The sequence below is a fragment of the Simochromis diagramma genome, unplaced genomic scaffold, assembly GCF_900408965.1.
Source record: "Simochromis diagramma unplaced genomic scaffold, fSimDia1.1 OVJJ01000387.1, whole genome shotgun sequence".
NCBI classification, from domain to species: Eukaryota; Metazoa; Chordata; class Actinopteri; order Cichliformes; family Cichlidae; genus Simochromis; species Simochromis diagramma.
In genome coordinates, this window is record NW_024387152.1 from 7,226,823 (window position 1) to 7,246,239 (window position 19,417).

Consider the following 19,417-nt stretch of genomic DNA (forward strand, 5'->3'; position numbering starts at 1 on the left):
TGAGCAGGTGTTCACTAAAACGGGATGGGAGCCAACTGCGATTTGAATTTCTCTGATGGGAGGTGTCGGCCGTGATTGACCGGGGCGCCAGCGGCTTCTCTACAGAACTATTTTGCCACCTGACTTTGTCTTGTTGGTATCGGAGCATCACGTGAGGAGGATATATTGAGTTTAAAACAAAAAGAACCAGAAATGCCAACTTCTATGGGGCTTTCAATGGAGGGCGACGGGCATCCTTCAACAGTATAGTACCATATAAGTTAAAGAGAACTCTCATCCTGTTATACTGTCTCCACAGCTGTTTTTGTCTGTGTAGACTTTTGTGCCATTGTGCCCTGTGCGCTCTTTCTTTATCTCATCTCTTTGTCATCCTTTTGTCACCCGTTCTCTACACGTTCTCCATCTTTCGCCCACCCTCTTCACCGCCACCTTTTCCATTTGCACTTTTACCTTCCTGGCAGTGGTCTTTCGTTTTAAAGAGAAAATAAGATATATTAATCTTGGAATATTAAAAACACAACAAAATGGGACTTTATTTTTTTTTTCTGCCCCCACCTGTGTGCTCGCACCTCCCTGCCATTCCTCCCTCCACCATTCCTCTTCTCCTCCCTTGTATGTCTGTCTTTACTTTACTGCTGAACTATTATTCTTGTACAGACTGTAAAATGTATTATTTTGTACAACTTTATTGAGGAAAAAATAACTTTTAGAAGATCCCTGTGCCTTGATCACGACTGTACGTGTGTAATGAGCTAAAGTGGGTGTCATACTGCGCTGTATAGCTTGGCCAATCCTCTCCCTGCCTCCCTCGCTCTTACCTTCTCTCCCTTTCTTTATCCCCACCTCTGTCTTTCTCAGTCTATTTCTTTCTCCTCTCCTTTCCTTGGAGATGGTGGATGACCATTTGTAGCTTTAGAGTTTTGTTTTTTGGGGTGGTTGGGTTTTTTGTTTTGGATGGTTTTTTTTTTTTTTTTTTTTTTTTTTTTTTTTTTTTGTTTCCCCCCCCCCCCCCCCCCCCCTTTTCCTTCCAGCCTCTCGTTATGATTTAATGTCTTTTTTTTTTTTTTTTTTTTTTTTTTAATCCATATACCCCCAAAAAGATAAATATGAAATATATATGGGTTCTAAAGTATTTTATTAGAATCAATGAACCTTGACAAATTGTACACTTGATGGTGTGCATATTGCTATAACTTAATCCTTTCAACTGAAGTTGTTTGGGATTTTTTTTTTTTTTTTTTTTTTTTTTTCTTCCACACACTGAAGGGTTATAAGTGGGAGGTGACAGATGCAAAACATTGCTTGTTTCTACACAAATCGTTATTGTTTTTGCAAAAAAAAGAAAAAATGGCCAAAAAAAAGAACAATTTGTTTTTCTTTTCTGCTGAGGGGGGAGGGGGTCCTCCTGCCTAGCCTTGCACAGCAGAGGCAGCCTGTACAGTATTAGCATCTCTCATTTCAGTGCCCTAGTCTCATTTAATGTGTACATCAAATATGGGTCTACTTTCTGAAAAGGAGCTCTATGAAATAAAGATTTTTTTTCTTTTTTTTCTTTTTTTTTTTTTTTTTTTTTTTTTTTTTTTTTTTTTGGTGCAAACAGCAACTGCTTTGTCATGGTTTTTGTCATTACACTCTACGCAACTCAGGGGATGGAAATCAACAACACTATTAGACAAAAGTGCATCCAAGCTTATCGATTCTTATGACTGTTGTGCTTTGCAAAACAACAATCCTCATGGCAGTGAACATTTTGCACATCTACCTGTGTCTCTAGCTCCCAACCAAAAACTGATCTCCACTCGTTGTGAAAATCAGTAACGTATCGGACCAAATCGCTCAATCTTTAACAGTGCTGATATTTATTTATTTATTTCCCCCCCCTTCTCCTGCCCCATCGCAGCAAAAAAAAAAGACATGCCTTGTCTTGCAGCTTTTACAATCAGAAGTATGATCTGAATGCACTGTTGTATCAAACATATTTGCTATTTCAAGTCTAGCTCTATAAATTCTTTAGCTCGTTTTGTTTTAATCTCTTTATTCATTTATTTCTACTGCTACTCAAAGTACATGTGTAATATAATTATCTCAAAGAGTGACTGGCAGGAAGAAAAGAATATGAAAGGATGTAGCACAAGTAGAAAAGCACAATGGGTCGCCAACTGTGCACCCACTTTGATCTTAAAAGGGCTGTACTTGAGAGAATCTTTTAGCCTGTATAAAATAATTTAAATGCATATTTACTGCTTGAGATATCTTATACGTGATAAAGAAATGTGTCAACATGACTCTTCGGACTCAAATGTGTAAAATTACAAAGTTCTGGTAGCTCATTGCCTAGACGGTCCTGTAATTATGAAATAGAAAGTTTTTAACCGAATTTTCTATTTTTTATTATTTGACTGTGGACACATTGGGTTTTGTTTTTTTTTTTTTTTTTTTTTTTTTAATTCAGACAACCTCTTAACTTTGGCACTTATCCATTACTTAGAGTGTAGCTGTGGAGGATGTCGTCTTCGGTAGGAAAAATAAAATTTCTGAAAATACATTTAAGTGCAGGATTTATGCCCTCGTGCACAATTTTCAAAGACTTCCAGCTGGCCAGGTTGGAGTCTTTGCTGAGCAGATTCTTGTCCCCTGGCCTTATGTTTGACACTCCTGGTGTAAATGATTTTCCTGCATGCATCACCAATGTGAGTATCTAAAGGTAAAATTACTTAATCCAGAATGAAACTAGGTAACTCCCAAGCCTACTCGGCTCAGTTTCCATGGTCTCAGTCAAAAAGGAAATATTGCAGCCTCCTAACAAGTGCCCTGATAATTTAAAAAAAAAAAAAAAAAAAATTTAATTAAAAAAAAATATATATATTTTTTTTGTTTTGATTATCATTAAGCACCTAAACTTGACATGTTGATTCCATATTTTCAGAACTTACCAGGTGTGCTTTGAAGCGGTGTGTATGGAAGCAATGCACAAGACTTTTCTAGTACATGTTTGTTGTTTGTACTCTTTTAAAAAAAAAAAAAAAAAAAAAGTATTCTCCAGCTCTCCGTATCCAAAAACTCAACATTTTCCTTAGTGAAAATTTCTTTTTATTAATTTTAAGCTTTGACATTAGCAGAGTTTGCTTTTTCTATTTTTTTTTTTTTTTTTTTTTTTTTTTTTCAGGACTCTCTTGGAAATTAGATTTTTAATCTCAATGAGACTTTTTTTTTTTTTTTTTTTTAACCTGGATAAATAAAGGACTAATATTTTTCTGCTGGTCTCACCAACCTAAGCAAAGTTTAAGCTGATGCCAAAGTCACCGTTGGAACAAGGATGGAGTGAAAGCAGCATCCAAAACCATATGCTGGTTATTTTCTATAAGGAAGGTGTTGCAGAGCATGATGTAATGAGACTGGATTGTGATAAGGTGGTAGAAAATCACAGCAAGGGAAAACTCATATTTGATGGATCTGAATTTGAGCTAAATTAAGTCCATTCAGATACAGATATAAAATAGGAGGAGATGGAATAAGTCTAACTGGGGCCCTCAGCAAGAACTTTATTTGGGAAAAACATGGGACACAAATGTGGAGGGGGGAAAAAAACAAAGCCAAGAAAAACACAGACCAGCCTCTCCATATTTTTCCTGTGGGTTGTCAAATCTGGCTGAATTAATTGGTGTTACCTAATTCAAAGTCTACCTATGGTGAGGGGTTATGCAGATCTATTGGAGGAATTTTCGTTGGCATTGTTTTTAAAGGTGGCTGTGAGACTTGTTATACTGTATGGTTTGAAGATATGACACTAACGAGAGGCAAGTTGAGATGGTTTAGACATGTGCAGAGAAGGTATAATAAATATGTATTAATGCAAAGGATGCTGAATATGGAGCTACCAGGCAGGAGGAAAAGAGGAAGACCACAGAGAAGATTCATGGATGAAGAGAAGGAGGAAATGCAGATGGCTGGTGTGAGAAAGAATTCAAGGGACACAGCGAGATGAAGACAGATGATCTGCTGTGGTGGCCCCTACTGGGAGCAACCAGAAGAGGACTCTTTAAAGGTCTATGGCAAAAAGGATCTGAAATTTCTTCCATATACTGGTATGGTTTGTATTTTTCATTATTAAAACTATATAAGATTAAAACATAACATTTTAAGGAATGTGTAGCAGTGCTTTAGGCCTTAATGTAAAATCTTTATTGTGGCTGAAGTGTTCATAGTGCTGTCTTATCTCAGTCCTGAGCTGTTAAACGTTGGACTTTCTCTGACAGCACTAACAAAAACCAGCCCACGTCATCTGCTAGTCCCGCCCACAGCGTGACGTAGCCTTTTCCTTCCTCGTCTACGCTGCTAGTAAAGTTAGCAGTAGCACCTTTTAGCCTCCAGCAGCTGTCGGTGGCAGTCAGTCAGCCAGCCTGTCAGTTCGAGTGGCGGTGTGTGTGTTTGTGCGTGTATAAACCCCCCCTCTTTATTTACCCTCCCGTAGAAAAACCGAGGGCGGCCGGGTTGTTTCTTCGGGAGCCAGCTTGCTTCACCTCTGCGGGCCAACTGCGATAAAAAATATTGTTGTCCTCGCCGTCACGACAGGAAGAAGCCCTGGGACATGGCCAGACCAGAACAAGTCCTGTTGCTGGAGCCACAACACGAACTGAAATTCAGAGGTAACCGAAGAAGCGGAGGGCAGGGCCGAGTTTAGGTAGCTAACACAGGAGACGTTGTAAATGAGAGCCAGTATTTCGATTTCTGCACTACTGAGTAGTTGAATGTGCCATTCGTTGTATATGCTGTGGTAAAACGTGAGGGATATAGCTGTTAGCTGTAGTCTACATTGTGTGTACGACAGTTGTGCGGTGACAGGTGAAACGACACTGTGCGACGGTGCTAACTAGCTCGCTGGAGTAGCATCCAGCTAATCTCACTAGCAACAAGGCAAACTGTTAGCTGTCATTGCAGCGTCAGGGCAGGCCCGCCGCACCGTTTCTCTAATTCTCTCATTTGCTTGTCATACTTTCTCTTTTATACTCTGACAGCATTGGAAACATCTCGATTTGATCTAATGGTTCAGTTAACCTCCCCTTCGGTGTCGTTTCTACTGCCCGACTGCAAAGAATTCCCTATTCTAGCATTTTCTACGATCAGGGTGTCATTGCTTATCCTTATTACCATGCTATTTCACAATATTATAAGCTAGCCGGCAGGAGATTTGGCGTTTTCTCCCACTGTGCAACCCGAATTCCTTTACAGCTTTTCTGTATCCAAGCACAATGATTATGAAATTACGGACTGAGCTGCAGTGCCAGCGGTAATGATTATTTTCTTGGATAATTACCTTGGTGTGTCATTTTTGCTGCAGAAATGGGTCAAGTGAGGGCCTAGGGTGGTGGTATCAGTTTGAAGTGGGCTGTTCACTGATTGATTGTTGCAGGGCTTTGGAGAAGATCCATACACCCACTCTGTTACTGATGCACACTTGCATCAACATCAGTTTCCAAAACCATGCTTAAGCTGTCAAGAAACGTGTGAGAGACCTAATTGCTACAGAGACAAAAGGAAAACATTAGCACTTAAGACACCCATCTAGTAATTTTTCTGCAGCATCCAACGTTTGGCTGAGGGCGTGGTATGAATTATAAACACGTGCACACTTTGCTGATCTCACCACTGTTTTAATGTTTAATTTGCTCTGTTTGTGGCAGGCTCTGTAAAACCGCTAAAAAAAAATCTGCTCTAATATTGATGTTTGCAGAAATGGATTTTTACATTGTGTATATTTGCACTTTTACCTGGGAGAATCTTTTTGCACCCACCCTGTTTTCTTTCTTCTTAGGAGCCCAAGTGACAAACAAATGCTGCATCTATGCCCAAACTACGAGACGTGTAAATTCACCCACATGCTTGCACGCACACTCAAGTCACTGCATTTCTTTCTTTCTCATCCTCAGGCCCATTTACAGATGTTGTCACCGCCACCCTGAAGTTGACCAACCCCACAGACAGAAATGTGTGTTTCAAAGTCAAGACGACTGCACCTCGCAGATACTGTGTGCGCCCAAACAGTGGCATCATTGACGCTGGAACCTCCATAAATGTTTCTGGTAAGGATTTTTGCATCTTTTTGCCATCCAGAAAAGTTGGTAAAGCTGTGAACCTAATGTAGAAGTTCAAAGGCTTATACTGATCCATTTTTGCCTAACTCGGTAATTAACGTTAGCTTATTGGGCTTAAATTATGACAACTCAATATAGTTTTACTTCTATTAAGTGCTAGATAAAGTGTAATATACTTACATTTAACAAGGTCAGATATGGAACCGTAGTGCTGAACTAGCAGCAACCATGTATTGTGTTGCAGCACGCAAATAAAGCGTCTCGCCTGCACTACCTGTAATGGATACTGCAGTCACTACCTGAGTTTATAATTACATCATGCTTGGAGACATTTTACACACATGCCTCCTTATGACTTTCCCAATAATCTGTCTAATCTGCACATAACTATTATATTTAAATTTAAAAAAAAAAAAAAAAAGACTTGTTTCTGACAACTAAAGTGGTTTCTGTCTCCTGCAGTTATCATTTTCTATTTTTATTCTTTCATTTTTGTTTCTTATTTTTTTGGAGGGTGGTATAATTTACTCAAAGTTTAAATTTTTGAAAACATTTTATCCACAGCATAAGATGGAAAAGTGTCAAATGTTTAGACATGAGACATTTTACTACCTCATGAATAAGATGAGTTCAGTTCGAATTTGATGGCAGCAACACATAAATCTTTTTTTTTTTTCTTTTTTTTTTTTAAAAGACATCACGTCCTTTGAACTAAAGCAAAAAGTGCTTATATATGGCTCTACTGGTATTCGGGGTGTATTTAGTCCCTCTAAAATTGGAAGCTTGTACTACTTGAAAGACACAATAAGTCCTGAAAGGTACATACAAGCTTTAGAGCAACATATTCATCTAGAGGTCGTCTTTTTCAAGGAAGGCCTTGAATATTTCAGCGAGACAATAAAACACAACATACTGCAGCTATCATAACAGCATAACTTTCTAGTTAAAGAGTCCAAGTGCTGAACTAGCCTGTTTGCAGTCCATACCTTTTACCAGCCAAAAACAGCAAGAAGCTTATAACAGACAAGAATGGGACACTATTACTCCCCTGAAAGTCCAGCAACTGGTCCCATTTCCTCTGGTTTTTATGGGCTGTTGTTAAAAAAAGAGGGAATGGTAAACCACAGTAAACATGGCTCTGTCCCAACTTTTTTTTGAGACATGTTGCTACAAATTCTTCAAATTCAGCGATTTTCTTCAAATTCAAAATGGCTAGTATTTTTCTTGACATTGTACATTTTTTTCCATTTTCAACATGTGATGTGTTCTCTGTGTTCTATTGGTTTATGAGACAGGCAAATGCTGGTTTCTTCATTCTGTCTTTGTTTTTGCCCACAGTTATGCTACAGCCTTTTGACTATGACCCCAATGAAAAGAGTAAACACAAATTCATGGTGCAGTCCATGCTGGCTCCATATGACATGACTGACATGGAAGGAGTTGTGAGTACCTGAGCATACTATTTTCCTTTTTTGGGGGGGGGGTACTTTATTACTGGAGAATCTGAAGGGTTTAAATTTCTTACATTACCTCTCGGCCCTGAGTTTTGTTTTGTTTATTTGCGTTAGTGGCATCTGTGTCTTCCAAAAGTCTATCTTCAGCTGAACACTTGAATAATGTAGCTCACTCAATGTATTTGTCTCATTCTGCAAAAGCTTTTTCAAAACTGTTTGACAAATGTATACATTTTTATGCAGCTCCCTAAGCCTGAAAATGTGAAGTTGGTCATTTCTGTTGAGAATTTACTTTGAAGTATGGATATTAGTGAAAAATGAATTTATGTGATACAAAAAAAAGAAAGATCTAAAGGTTCCCTTTTTCATTTTCTTGTCAACAGTGGAAGGAGGCAAAGCCTGAAGAGCTGATGGATTCAAAGTTGAGATGTGCATTTGAGATGCCTCTAGAAAATGACAAAACTGTAAGTGTTTCTCTTCACTTCAGCATTTGCCACATCACTTTAAACATTCACAGTCACATTTTATCACACCCCCAATGAGCTCCACAAACGGTTGTTCCACTGTGTACTTCATTGATTTAAGTACATAATAATAGCTGTCTGTAGTAACAGATTATATGCTGACTGAGTATTTAGTGGGACCTGTTGTGACAGAAAAGTTGTAAGCAGTAATCTGGCTGAAAGCACGGGCACCCCACCAAGCTGCCCAAACCTTCTGTTTGAGAGGAGGCAGCCAATCAAAAGAAGGTTGGCTAAAACAGAGTGCAGCGTTAAAAGGTGAGGAACTAAAAGGGCTCGTTTCAGACTGTGGATCAACTGTTTGACTGTGCCAAGGCCAAGTATAAGATGAATAAGGAATATTTCGATTTGTAAATCATGTCGAGCTCTAGCAGCAACAATGAATAACAGTATGGAGCTGAAAACAAGCACAATAGGTCCCCTTCAAAGAATAAAATCAGACTAAACCATTTAATTTCTGTTTCAGTGGAGTAGTAGTTTTTAGTTTTTTTCCTTCTGTCAGCATTTTTTTTTTTTTTTTTTTGTGTCTTGTATTCATCAGCTACACATCACTGTATCACCCATCTCGTGATTTATTTTGTTTCGTGATTTGTTTCTACTTTAATCTCCATGCTTTGTCTTTGCATGTCCCCTCGTTCCTTTTTTTTCTTCCACTCTCATCCCACCGACCACTCCCCATCTTCACTCTCTCTCCACAGCATGAGAGTGAAATCATCAAAACTGTGTCTTCCTCTGCCTCTGTTAAGACTGAGCACTCTGTCCTGCCCAAGTCAGCCAGTGCTTCGCTGGATGATGGAGAAGTGAAGAAGATCATGGAGGAGTGCAAGCGACTGCAGATGGAAGTGCAGAGGCTACGGGAAGAAAACAAACAGATCAGGGTGAGACGCGCTAAAACAAATAAGAGCCTGTGTGTCTGTCTCATATTCCAGTCAGACTTGTATTTTCTGCTCTAGCTCGTCTTCTCTTGTGCTAACAGAAGAAGCATTGCTGTGGAGTTTACTCTTAAATATAGGAGGAACAAGACCAAGTCTGAAATAAAAAAAAAAAAAAAAAAAAAAGAAAAACTGAAATAAAATGTTTTATTGCAGGAAATATATTTTGACTAGTGCAACTAGTGCTGCACTACATTAACGTGAAGCAGAGAATGAAATGACTCAATGACTGCCTGAGTTTTCTCAAAGTATTTTTGTCATTGCTCGAGTCCAGAGAATTGTCCCTAGACAACATCTAAGTAAGGAAAGGAACTGCATTCAGAACAGGCCTACGTTAGACTTGTCAGTGAGGATTTTAAAGAAACCTCATTTAATTACTGACAACTTGAAACCATTAGAGATGCATTAGGACCGTGAAACAGAATGAAAAGAAAGGACCGAATGGCAGTGACCCCATCCTGTATGTGGTATGGCTCATATCATTGTCAGCTCTTTACGCTGATTCTTATGAATGTCTTTTCTTCTATGTGTAAATGTTTACCAGCCTATAAATCATAAACCTGAATAGGTTAATTACTACAAAATTGCGAGTAAAGGTGATTTTGAGCAATGTTTAAAACTACACTTCTACACGATCACTGTAGCAAAGTTTTGCTAGAAGTTACACTTTAACCCTCTCTTTAATATGAATAATACGGGGGTTTTAATTGGAAACAGAAATTAAAATGGAATTACTCCGGAGGCAAGTCAGTACTTTACCTTAAAGGAATGAACAGCCACACCTGCCATTCCCAGCGATGCAAATATCCAGGAAGATTTCCCTCTCTCTCAAATAATGCTGTCCAATCCTATAGACACACCAGATAGCAAGTAAAGTCTTGCCAGTTCTTAGAACTTAGACCCTCTGGTGACCATTAAAGTGTACTTGTAACATGGATATAAACCTAAACATTATGTTTTATTTAGATGCGTTAAAAACAACATACATTTACGAACCGGCCTTGGTCACGAAGTTTCCAAATACAAATGCACTGAAAAAGAAAAAGTAATTTTTATTTGATGTTGTAGTTTTAATCACTCAACATACTACAAACCATAGGTAGTTTCAGGAAAATTAAACCAGTCGTCTAGGAGGAGTGTGGGAACAAACATACAGTCATATATGATATAAAATCATCATACTGGGTGTATCATAGCAACAGCAGTGGCTGCAGTGACTCCAGACACGCTTGCAAAAGTATGGGACAAGTTTGGCTATGGTATGGACAAATGCCATGCATGGAGAGGGGGACACATTGCGCATTTGTGAAAATTGTATGTTTTGTATGTAAAGCTTTATATTCAGGCATAAAATTTCCCGCAAGCTTCCTTGTCCTTTTGATATCGGTATTGTTATTATCCGTGATTTTTTTTTTTTTTTTTTTTTTCATTTGTTTGTTTGTTTTGTTTTCTGTAGTTTGATAATAATTAAAAAATTCTGACAGCACTTGAAGGCAGCAGTGTTATAGCTGCTTGCAACTGAAAAGCAAAACTGTTCACTATGCTGGCTCTTTGTTAAATGATGGAAAATGATCCTGGTGTAAACATTGTTTAAAAATCCAGTAATGACATATTTATTTTTATATCAGATTTTTGATAAGCTATCATTGAGATGCGGAGTGACAAATTCTAACAAATTAAAAGTCAACTTATAAGCACGTATTTGTATTTCTGACTCCTCGTCTTCATCACAGGAGGATGACGGTCTGCGGAAGAGAAAGGTGACACCATTGGCCCCCGCTCACTCCTCCTCCACCATGGCCACCACAGCCATGAGGGACGAAGGCCTAAGCACCCGCGTGCTGGCGTTCTGCGTGCTCTTCTTTGTGATTGGAGTCATCATTGGCAAGCTGGCCCTGTAGGGACACAGACGGACAGAGCACAGTGACAGACGGACGGATAGACCGCGTGCTTGGGAGGACGCGTGTCAGCAACGGCGACGGGGATGTCTTCTGGGTTTATGTTGATCTGTTTCTTTCTTTTTTTTAAAACATTTAAGGCAATATCATGATGGTTTGGTGTAAAAAGAAAACGAAAGAAGGCTATCCCAAGTTAAACCATGAGTGCGAGCATTTTTGTCACAGGTCCTTTTTTTTCTTTCTTTTATTTTTTTATTTTTATTTTTTGATCTGTTCTTTCCGTCCATCTCTCTTCCTTAAATGATCTTCCCTAACTTGCACAGGTAACAGTTAGTCGTGTGTTTAAGTGGCTTCACGCTGGCTGAATGTCTAAAGTCTTTCATTGAGTCGCAAGTTTTCATAAGTTGCTCACACACGTTGTCCGTTTAAAAAAAACAAAAAGCTCTAACCCTCTTCTGATAATCTCTTCCACTTATTAATCTGCAAGGAGAGGTGAACACAGTTGATCAGTGAAAGACTGTTTTTTTTTTTTTTTTGTTTTGTTTTTGTTTTGTTTGTTTGTTTTTTTGTTTGTTTTTTTTTCTTTCCTTTCTCTCTAGACTCAAGCTTCATGTATTGTCCTCTAAAGAGTTTGGGGTTTTAAAAAGAAAAGAAGAAGTGCGTGTGTGTGTGTTTATTTTGCCTCCTGCAGGAGCAGTGATGTGTCGGACTGTGTGACTGTTTTTATGCGAGGAGACCACAGACGGTGAGGCTCACAGGCTGTGAACAGGGCTGGTTTAAAAATGAATAAATAATCCAAACAGATTTCTTGTATTCAGCAAAAATGGGGGTGTTTGTTGAAAATCTAATTCAATATTTGGATGATTTGGTGTAATCCAGACCAAGGAATCTGTAGAAATTCATTAAAATAATGACTCAGTAAATTCACAATTATGACTTCAAAAAAAAGTGTTCTGTATGGTGATTTATATTTTATTTTTTGGCTTCCTTTTTTTTTTTTTTTTTTTTTTTTTTTTTTGTAGTATGTTTTCAGAAACAAAGCTGTAATTTACATCTTCATGCTTGGTTTTTGTTTTGTTTTTTTTGTTTTATTTGTTTGTTTGTTTGTTAATTACTTCCTCAGGTTTGCACACAGAGTTACGCTGAACAGAAAAAAATAAATAAAAAGCCTAATGTCTGGCTACAAAGCTCTGGACAGGTCATGCAAAACCGACTCTTATCCATGCACATCAGAGTATGTAACACAAGTTCTGACCACTCTATTGAATTTTGCCCATGGTGCATTGACTTTGCGCCCTCTGGTGTATTACAGCAGTTGTTTGCCTTTTTTGTTTGTTTCTCTTCTTCCTCTCTTGTGTTGTCATGTAGACACTTTGCTTCTGTTGTTTAAAATATTCAAATGCGCTATTCTCACTTGTGCACTCTGTAGTCTGCATGGAATGACCTGAATTTATTATGATTATTTTATTTTTTTGAGTGTTGAAAAATCCATGTTAGCAAAACCAACCAACAAACAAAAAAATACTGTCTTTTCCAAAAGGGACCATCTTGAGTCTGGTTATCAGTTTGTGTGTGTGTGTGTGTTTTTGTTTCCTTTGCCGTCACCTTTTCAGTTTGTCCTGTTGAGTTCTGGTGGTTGTGAGATAACACAGCTGTATTATCTTGGCCATCACATGACCGTCTCGGCTGATTCATTTCCTCAAAAGTTTAAAAAAAACAAAAAACAATGAATATCTGCTTATTTGCATGGGGCTGGGCGGGGAGGGGGTCAGATATGTCTGGATGTGGGCAGCTGTGAGAGGACTGACCTGTGAATACACACTACATTAAAGGATTTAAAAATGACAAAGGCATCAGCGCTTCAGACCACACCTGCAGATACAGTCACAACAATGTAATCACACAGTAATTGGATACTCTTTTTGTATGTAAATAAAAATTAAAAAAGACTCAAAGGGTAACTGACAAAGTTATTAACATACTGTACTAAAGGAAGAAAATAAACAGCCACCATGGATGATGTAGCATCATAATGAATTAAAATACATAAACCCCCCAACTGTCTGGTTCTGTGAAAGGTTTCTGTTTTTTTCCCTTTCAGTTAAGAATGCAATCTGGGAAACATGGTGTGCATATCCCTGTAACTGCTAATACTTTGATACTTGAATAGCAGGGCAAAAAAATCTATACAGCTGCAAAAATACTGCCTTTACTTGTTGTTTGGGGACGTTTCATTAAGTACGAAAGCACAACAGTTGCTAAACTCAAAAGAGGAAAAACTATTGTTATTATTATTAATATATTCCTTGTTAAAGAAGAGTGATTGAAGAATTAAAGAGGATTAAAAGCAGTTGTCAGGCAGATGGCGACAGAGAACCAATAGGCAACGCCCCTCATTCGCCGGGCAGAATGACGTCAGTGGGCCTAATCCAGGAAGTGGAAAAACATCAACAACCCTTCCAGGGTCCAGGTTAAGGCGAAGTGTTCGAGTAGCTTAGCAGAGACGTAGCTATAGCTTTATTTTATAAGATATCTCGCATTTGTGTTTTGTCTTTATAGTAAGCGCCGTGTAATATCCCAGACATGTCGGTGTTTGGCAAGATATTTGGAGGAGGAGGAAAATCGGGAAAGGGACCGAGTCCACAGGAGGCGATCCAAAAACTCCGGGAGACGGAGGAGATGCTAACCAAGAAACAGGAATTTTTAGAGAAGAAGATCGAACAGGAGCTGCAGACCGCAAAGAAAAACGGCACAAAGAACAAAAGAGGTGAGACGCCGCGAGGGTTTTTTCCCCGTAGTTTCTTCTCTTGCTTGTTAGATTTTTGTTGTCAGCAACCTCAAGCTAACCGTTATCTAGCCCGTTAGCTGAGTTGGCTAACTTTCCCGAGGTGTCGTAACTGCTGGCAGCCTCATCCAGCGTCTTTACCACGGCCATGGCTGCCAGTCTGGATGGGCGACTGTCTAGCTGTGTGACTGACTTCATTATGTGATCACCGTTAACTTATGGCCCCGCGGGGACGCTAGCCTTGGCCTTTGCCGATATTCGAGTTTTCTTTTGACTCATAGGTGGTCGTTTAAAAATCAGGAGACCTGGTTGAAGGTGTGGTGTGTATATAGACTGTTAGGTATGATGTTGCAAATATAGCGGCAATAAAGATATCGACCCAGTTAGCCAGGACAAGGGTTGAGCACGTGTTATAAGTGTCAGAGAGGTGGGCGTGTTTGCACCTTGATCAGATGTCCGTATAGAAACCTGTGGACCTCCAGCAGGTCCCACAGTCTCCTTACAGATGATTACGTGAGCCGATCACAGCTTGGGGCTCATTATAAGTTAACTGTAATACAAGTTGACCATCTTCTACCACAACGTGGAGCCAACCATATAGATTTGTACATGTGTATTGTTCTTGTTGACATCGAGCACATTTCTAGGGATCAGAGTAAATTTAATTTAGATCAGGATGGTTAGCGGTGTCGCCTCCCAACGAGAAGATCGCAGGTTCAAATCCAGCCAGTGTGGAGTTTCCATGTTCTCTCCGGATTCTCCATCGCTTCCCACAGTCCAAAGACATGCATGATATTAGGTCAATTGATGATTTATGGTTGTCTGTGTTAGCTCTGTAATAGACTGGCAACCAGTCCAGGGTGTACCCCTGCTTCTCATTCTAAGGTAGCTGGGATAAGTTCCAGCCAGCCCTCAGTCCCCCCCCTCGCAACACCTAAATTGAATAAGTGGAAGAAGAAAAATGGATGAACAGTTAATGGAGCCACCAGATGTATTAAGTTAAAATAAAAAAAAGACTTAGTGCCAATTTTTAGTCAGAATACTGCAGTGTATGGTACATTAGCTAATCACTTCCTTCTTCTGATCTACAAAGTTCACAGAATGACTCAGCGTAGCACAACCTTCTCTGACAAGATCAGTATAGCCTATCAGGTTTCAGGGGTTTTTGTCATCTGACCTCTTTACCTGATTAATTACTCTCCAGGTTTTCCATTAGTCTTCACGCAGGCTGTATTTGACTGTCTTTCGTATTGCTAAAACTGTCACTAATGTGGTCGAATAATTAGCAGTGAATTATCTAGGTTCACAGAGTAGTGCTGACTAACAGGAATGACAGCCTGATTGGGTAGTAACACAAATATTTGCTGTGTTAAAGTACCATTATTCACTGTTTCTCTCCATTGTCACTAAATGGTGTTTCAAGGCCAATTTGTTCATTCTGACTCTCCCCACCCCCACCCCACCCCACTCCCTGTCTTTGGATCCTCAGCGGCACTTCAGGCCTTGAAAAGAAAGAAGCGGTACGAGAAGCAGCTCGAGCAGATCGATGGGACGCTGTCCACCATCGAATTCCAGCGGGAGGCTCTGGAGAACGCCAACACCAACACTGAAGTGCTCAAAAACATGGGCTTCGCTGCCAAGGCCATGAAGTCTGCTCATGAAAACATGTAAGAGCGAGCACCGAGGCGTGATCGATTGGACTGGGACGAAACCTCTCTGCACAGATTATTTTTGCAACTTCCTTTTTGTTACTGAGACTAAAGCAAGCATAAAGAAGATTCAGTCAGTTCTGAAATGATCAGAAATATTACAAGGAGGTTTTGCTGATAATGAAATGCATATAATTTCACCAACATGCAGTAATCCTTTCTTTTATGCATTTATTTTAGTCAGTATCTGTAAAATGTAACCATAAAAAAGTGTATGTGGGTTTCACTGCCATGTATATTAGATGCCTGACATCCTCCTTAGTTTTTGCCGTAGAACTACTCAGACATCTAATCGTCATATTTAGACTAAATAGCCTCTTTTATAAAACCTATATGAGTGAATTCTCTTTTTCTCACAGTCTTTCCTTCTTATTTCAGGGACATTGACAAAGTGGATGAACTGATGCAGGACATTACAGAGCAGCAGGAACTGGCCCAAGAAATCTCTGACGCCATCTCTAAACCTGTGGGCTTTGGTGAGGAGTTTGATGAGGTAGGTGAAGCTCTTCAGGTGTTTTATGTTTACATTTGTGTGGTATATCTGTGATCTGTTAGTATTAAATATTTGTGATTCTAAGTGTGCAAGTGCCTCATTTTATTCAGAGATTTTATTACCAAAAATACATAAATTGAGAGCGTACCCAAATAAAACGGGTAGTGATGATTAAAGAAAAAAAGACTCAATTCTAAGCTTAAATCAAAAAAATGAAATGGTGCAGGAGGGTTAATCTGTACTTGCATCCACAGCAACGTATTGATGACTGCAGATACACACTGTTATGACCCTGGCTTGTAGGCATGTTAAAGTGTGCTTTAATCCGGATGGAGAAGGTGGAGTTGCACCTAAAAGGTTTTAATATATTTTTTTAAATATTTTTTTAATGTCTTTTTTCACAAAACAGCACAGGAGACAAAAAACGACTACACCCTCATTTAAAAGAAAAAAAACCTCAACCTTTGGTACCACCTCGAGATCTGTTGTCTGTACACAGAGTAGTCTATGCATGGTGCAGTTTCTACTAAACCTGGCACAATCATCAGGGTGAGGCAAGTGTCCCAGATGGAAACAAAACAAGTTACTAAGCCAGAAACAAGCAAGCACCTGTGTGTGGAGCCGAACAAGAAGCCTGAGATACATGAAATTAACAATTTTTTAAGACAGCTTCTGTAATCATCTGGAGCTTGATTGGAGCACAGGACTGGGGCAGCAGTCCATCAGAAAATGTAGAAGGCAGAATAATGAAGAACCAGGGTCCAATCAGGAGAAGGAGTCTGCACACTAACAAGCATGCAAAGAAGTTGAACCACACAACGGAGAGAGAGTAGAGAGACACTGGGCTTTAACACACAGCCTCACTCAACCACATACACGTACAGTTATTAAAATGTGCATTTATGCATACGCTCCATACTTAGTTTATACTATATTTATGCCCTATATCTATCTAGTTGGTACTGGTTTCCAGTGTCTATTCTAATCCTTTCTCATTCACATTAAAGACATTTCTAAATTCTGCTGTGTTCCACCGTGAATCCTCTTGGCCACAGTGAAATCATTCTGTCTTTTGCATCTTTGCTTATCTAAGGCTTCCTTCTTAATGATGATGGGATTTTACTGTACATGACATAAGCATGTTTTCATACGCCTGACTCAGAAATATCATTACTTATCTCTTAGACAGTTGCTATTATCCTGTGTTTGGCATATGAATGTTGCACTGATAATGATGTTGGGTTAACCCAGTATAGCCGAGTCTAATTATTAGTTATTATCTTTTTGCTTTTGCTGGTATGAATACGTTGTTGCTGGTCTTCATCCTTGGGGTGAATTTCTTTGCTTCTCAGGATGAGCTGCTTGCCGAGCTGGACGAGCTGGAACAGGAAGAGCTGGACAAAAATCTGCTCGAGATCGGTGGACCAGAGACCGCCCCTCTCCCCAATGTGCCTTCGACTTCATTACCTTCCAGACCTGGTAAGAACTCTGGGGTGTAATCATTTGCATTGCATTTTTACGCTGTTCGCAGGATGTACAAACTGTTAATTACTAACTTTCAGTGATGCGACTGCTACAGTTTTATTTTTAGTTATATAGCACCGAATCACAACAGCGGTTTCCTCAAGGAGCTTTATTTCATAGGATCCTTATCTTTATCGTCAGCTAAAGATGCTGCTATAATAAAGGAAAAAACCCTCAATCAGATGATCCCTTATGAGTAGGCACTTGCCCCAAAGGTTTCATGGTCAGCTTATCCAGTCCTAACTATATGCATTATCAAAAAGAAAGTTTTAAGCCTAATATTAAAAGTAGAGATAGTGTCTGAGAGCAAAGTGCTCGAATGGAATTATTATACAAGACCTTGAACACGAGGAGACGATTTTAAATTCAATCCTGGATTTATCAGGAAGCCAGTGGAGATAAGCCAGTATGGGAGAAATGTGTTGTCTCTTTCTACTCCCCGTCAGTGTTCTTGCAGCAGTGTTGGGTAATAATGAATTACAATAGTACTGCCTAGAAGTGATTAATGCTGAATGAGGATTTGATGAGATCTCGATAGGATCCTCAGATCACACCTTTTATTTCTGTCCTCCTCCTCCCTCCCACAGCCAGGAAAGAGGAGGACGAGGACGACATGGAGGACCTGCAGCGCTGGGCGATGGAAGCCATGTAAATGCAGCATCCGCCACATCACACCTGCATCGGAGAGGAAAGGAGCAAGAGGGAAACGAATGGACTGATGGGATGTTGTGTCTGAGTGTTTCTGTGTGTCTGAGAAGAGTGGACTGTCTACTTTATGTGTAACACTACAAAACAAAAAAAAGCAACAATGCTGTAGTCTTTCTTTTCCTTTTCCCCTTTAGAGACCCCCAAGGTGCTCAGTACAAATGAGTCCGTGAGGGTCTGCTATACTGGACAAAGTCACCTGATATTTTTACCCTCAACTTTAATGCAGCACTTTGTGGTCCTTGTCGTGTGCCATGCTGGTGGCCACAGATTTCATGTTGCAGGGTGGTGTTATGAGCTGGATGGTGCAGTAGATGAAGTTATTCACCAAGCTGTTGTCATTGTTAACATCGCTGGATGATTTTGGGGGGGATTTTCAAGGATGATTAATGCTTAAAAAAATCGATTTCTCACTCTCCCGTTTACCTATTTGTGGCAGTTTTTTTGTTTTTCTTTACAAAATAACCCGTTGCTTCCTCGTCTTGTTAACTGCTCTGGAAATGGAGGTGCAGCTGAGTGTGTGCTGGCTGAAGAAGCTTTGAGCTGTGTGTGTTTGCCAGAATCCAAACCTCTACTTTCATTTCAGGTTGGGTTCTTCGACCTCCTGCCGCTCGTTCCTTCTTTGCCTCTCCCCTTACCCTCCCAACCCCATCAGTGGTTCTCGTTCTTTGGTGTAAATATCCCAGCTGAGTGTGTGTGTTTTGTTTTTTGTTTGTTTTGTTTTTTTAAGTACACTGCATTACTGCTGCCATTGAGCGCTTTGGTTGATGCTGCGTGAAGCATGCAACGGTGGGGAAATCACGACACAGGTCACACCGCAGGGCTAGTAAGAGAGATGTTTAACCTACCACTTTCATCCTCCTCTGTCTGTGTCCCACTCATAAAGGTTTTCATTTCAAAATGTATGTTAAAAAGAAAAAGGAAAAAAAAAAAAAGAAACTAGTAATATTAAACTATTGTCACACCTTATTAACTGCATCCAGAGGGAGATGGTGGTTTATAAAAGATTAGATTATAGCCAATCTGCAACACATGCATTTCAGAGTTTAAAAGAGTTGAATTCCTTTAGTTTTTCAGCAACATGATGTACATTTTTTACATAGAAAACGTAACACGAGGACAAATGGATAAGCATGTTTGCATTTCTATGTTTTATTTATCCAGATGAGAATATTATTTGCGAATCATTAAATGGTTTTCAATTCTTTCATTGTGGTGGAAGCATTGTCTGTTCATGCGTTTTGTTTTGGTTTTTGGTCAAATGACTAAGTTAAGCAGATCACCAGAGAAAGAAACAAAGTGTG

General features: G+C 39.4%; 2 protein-coding genes across 3 annotated transcripts; both read left to right on the top strand.

The window, feature by feature from the left end:
* Positions 1-4,295: 4,295 nt before the first annotated feature.
* LOC120743667 (vesicle-associated membrane protein-associated protein B-like) lies at positions 4,296-12,621 on the top strand. 2 transcript variants are annotated; one of them, XM_040047379.1, is made up of 6 exons: positions 4,296-4,646; positions 5,928-6,080; positions 7,431-7,534; positions 7,930-8,010; positions 8,766-8,945; positions 10,733-12,621. In XM_040047379.1, the coding sequence occupies exons 1-6, from the start codon at positions 4,589-4,591 to the stop codon at positions 10,898-10,900; spliced, it is 744 nt and encodes a 247-aa protein (XP_039903313.1). In that variant the 5' UTR covers positions 4,296-4,588; the 3' UTR covers positions 10,901-12,621. The 2 variants fall into 2 exon arrangements, with proteins under 2 accessions (XP_039903313.1, XP_039903314.1); XM_040047380.1 differs by having other exon boundaries at positions 8,814-8,945.
* Positions 12,622-13,319: 698 nt separating this feature from the next.
* On the top strand, positions 13,320-19,323 carry LOC120743668 (charged multivesicular body protein 4b-like). The gene is made up of 5 exons (XM_040047381.1): positions 13,320-13,664; positions 15,172-15,349; positions 15,770-15,884; positions 17,237-17,363; positions 17,996-19,323. The coding sequence occupies exons 1-5, from the start codon at positions 13,481-13,483 to the stop codon at positions 18,058-18,060; spliced, it is 669 nt and encodes a 222-aa protein (XP_039903315.1). The 5' UTR covers positions 13,320-13,480; the 3' UTR covers positions 18,061-19,323.
* The last annotated feature ends 94 nt before the right edge of the window (positions 19,324-19,417 follow it).

Bases quoted from the DNA above. Each gene is read 5' to 3' on its own strand.
- LOC120743667 (XM_040047379.1), top strand. From the start codon at position 4,589: ATGGCCAGACCAGAACAAGTCCTGTTGCTGGAGCCACAACACGAACTG. The intron at 4,647-5,927 runs GTAACCGAAGAA...TCTCATCCTCAG, and splicing joins ACACGAACTGAAATTCAGAG to GCCCATTTACAGATGTTGTC. The intron at 8,946-10,732 runs GTGAGACGCGCT...TCTTCATCACAG, and splicing joins AAGAAAACAAACAGATCAGG to GAGGATGACGGTCTGCGGAA.
- LOC120743668 (XM_040047381.1), top strand. From the start codon at position 13,481: ATGTCGGTGTTTGGCAAGATATTTGGAGGAGGAGGAAAATCGGGAAAG. The intron at 13,665-15,171 runs GTGAGACGCCGC...TTGGATCCTCAG, and splicing joins CGGCACAAAGAACAAAAGAG to CGGCACTTCAGGCCTTGAAA. The intron at 15,885-17,236 runs GTAGGTGAAGCT...TTTGCTTCTCAG, and splicing joins TTGGTGAGGAGTTTGATGAG to GATGAGCTGCTTGCCGAGCT.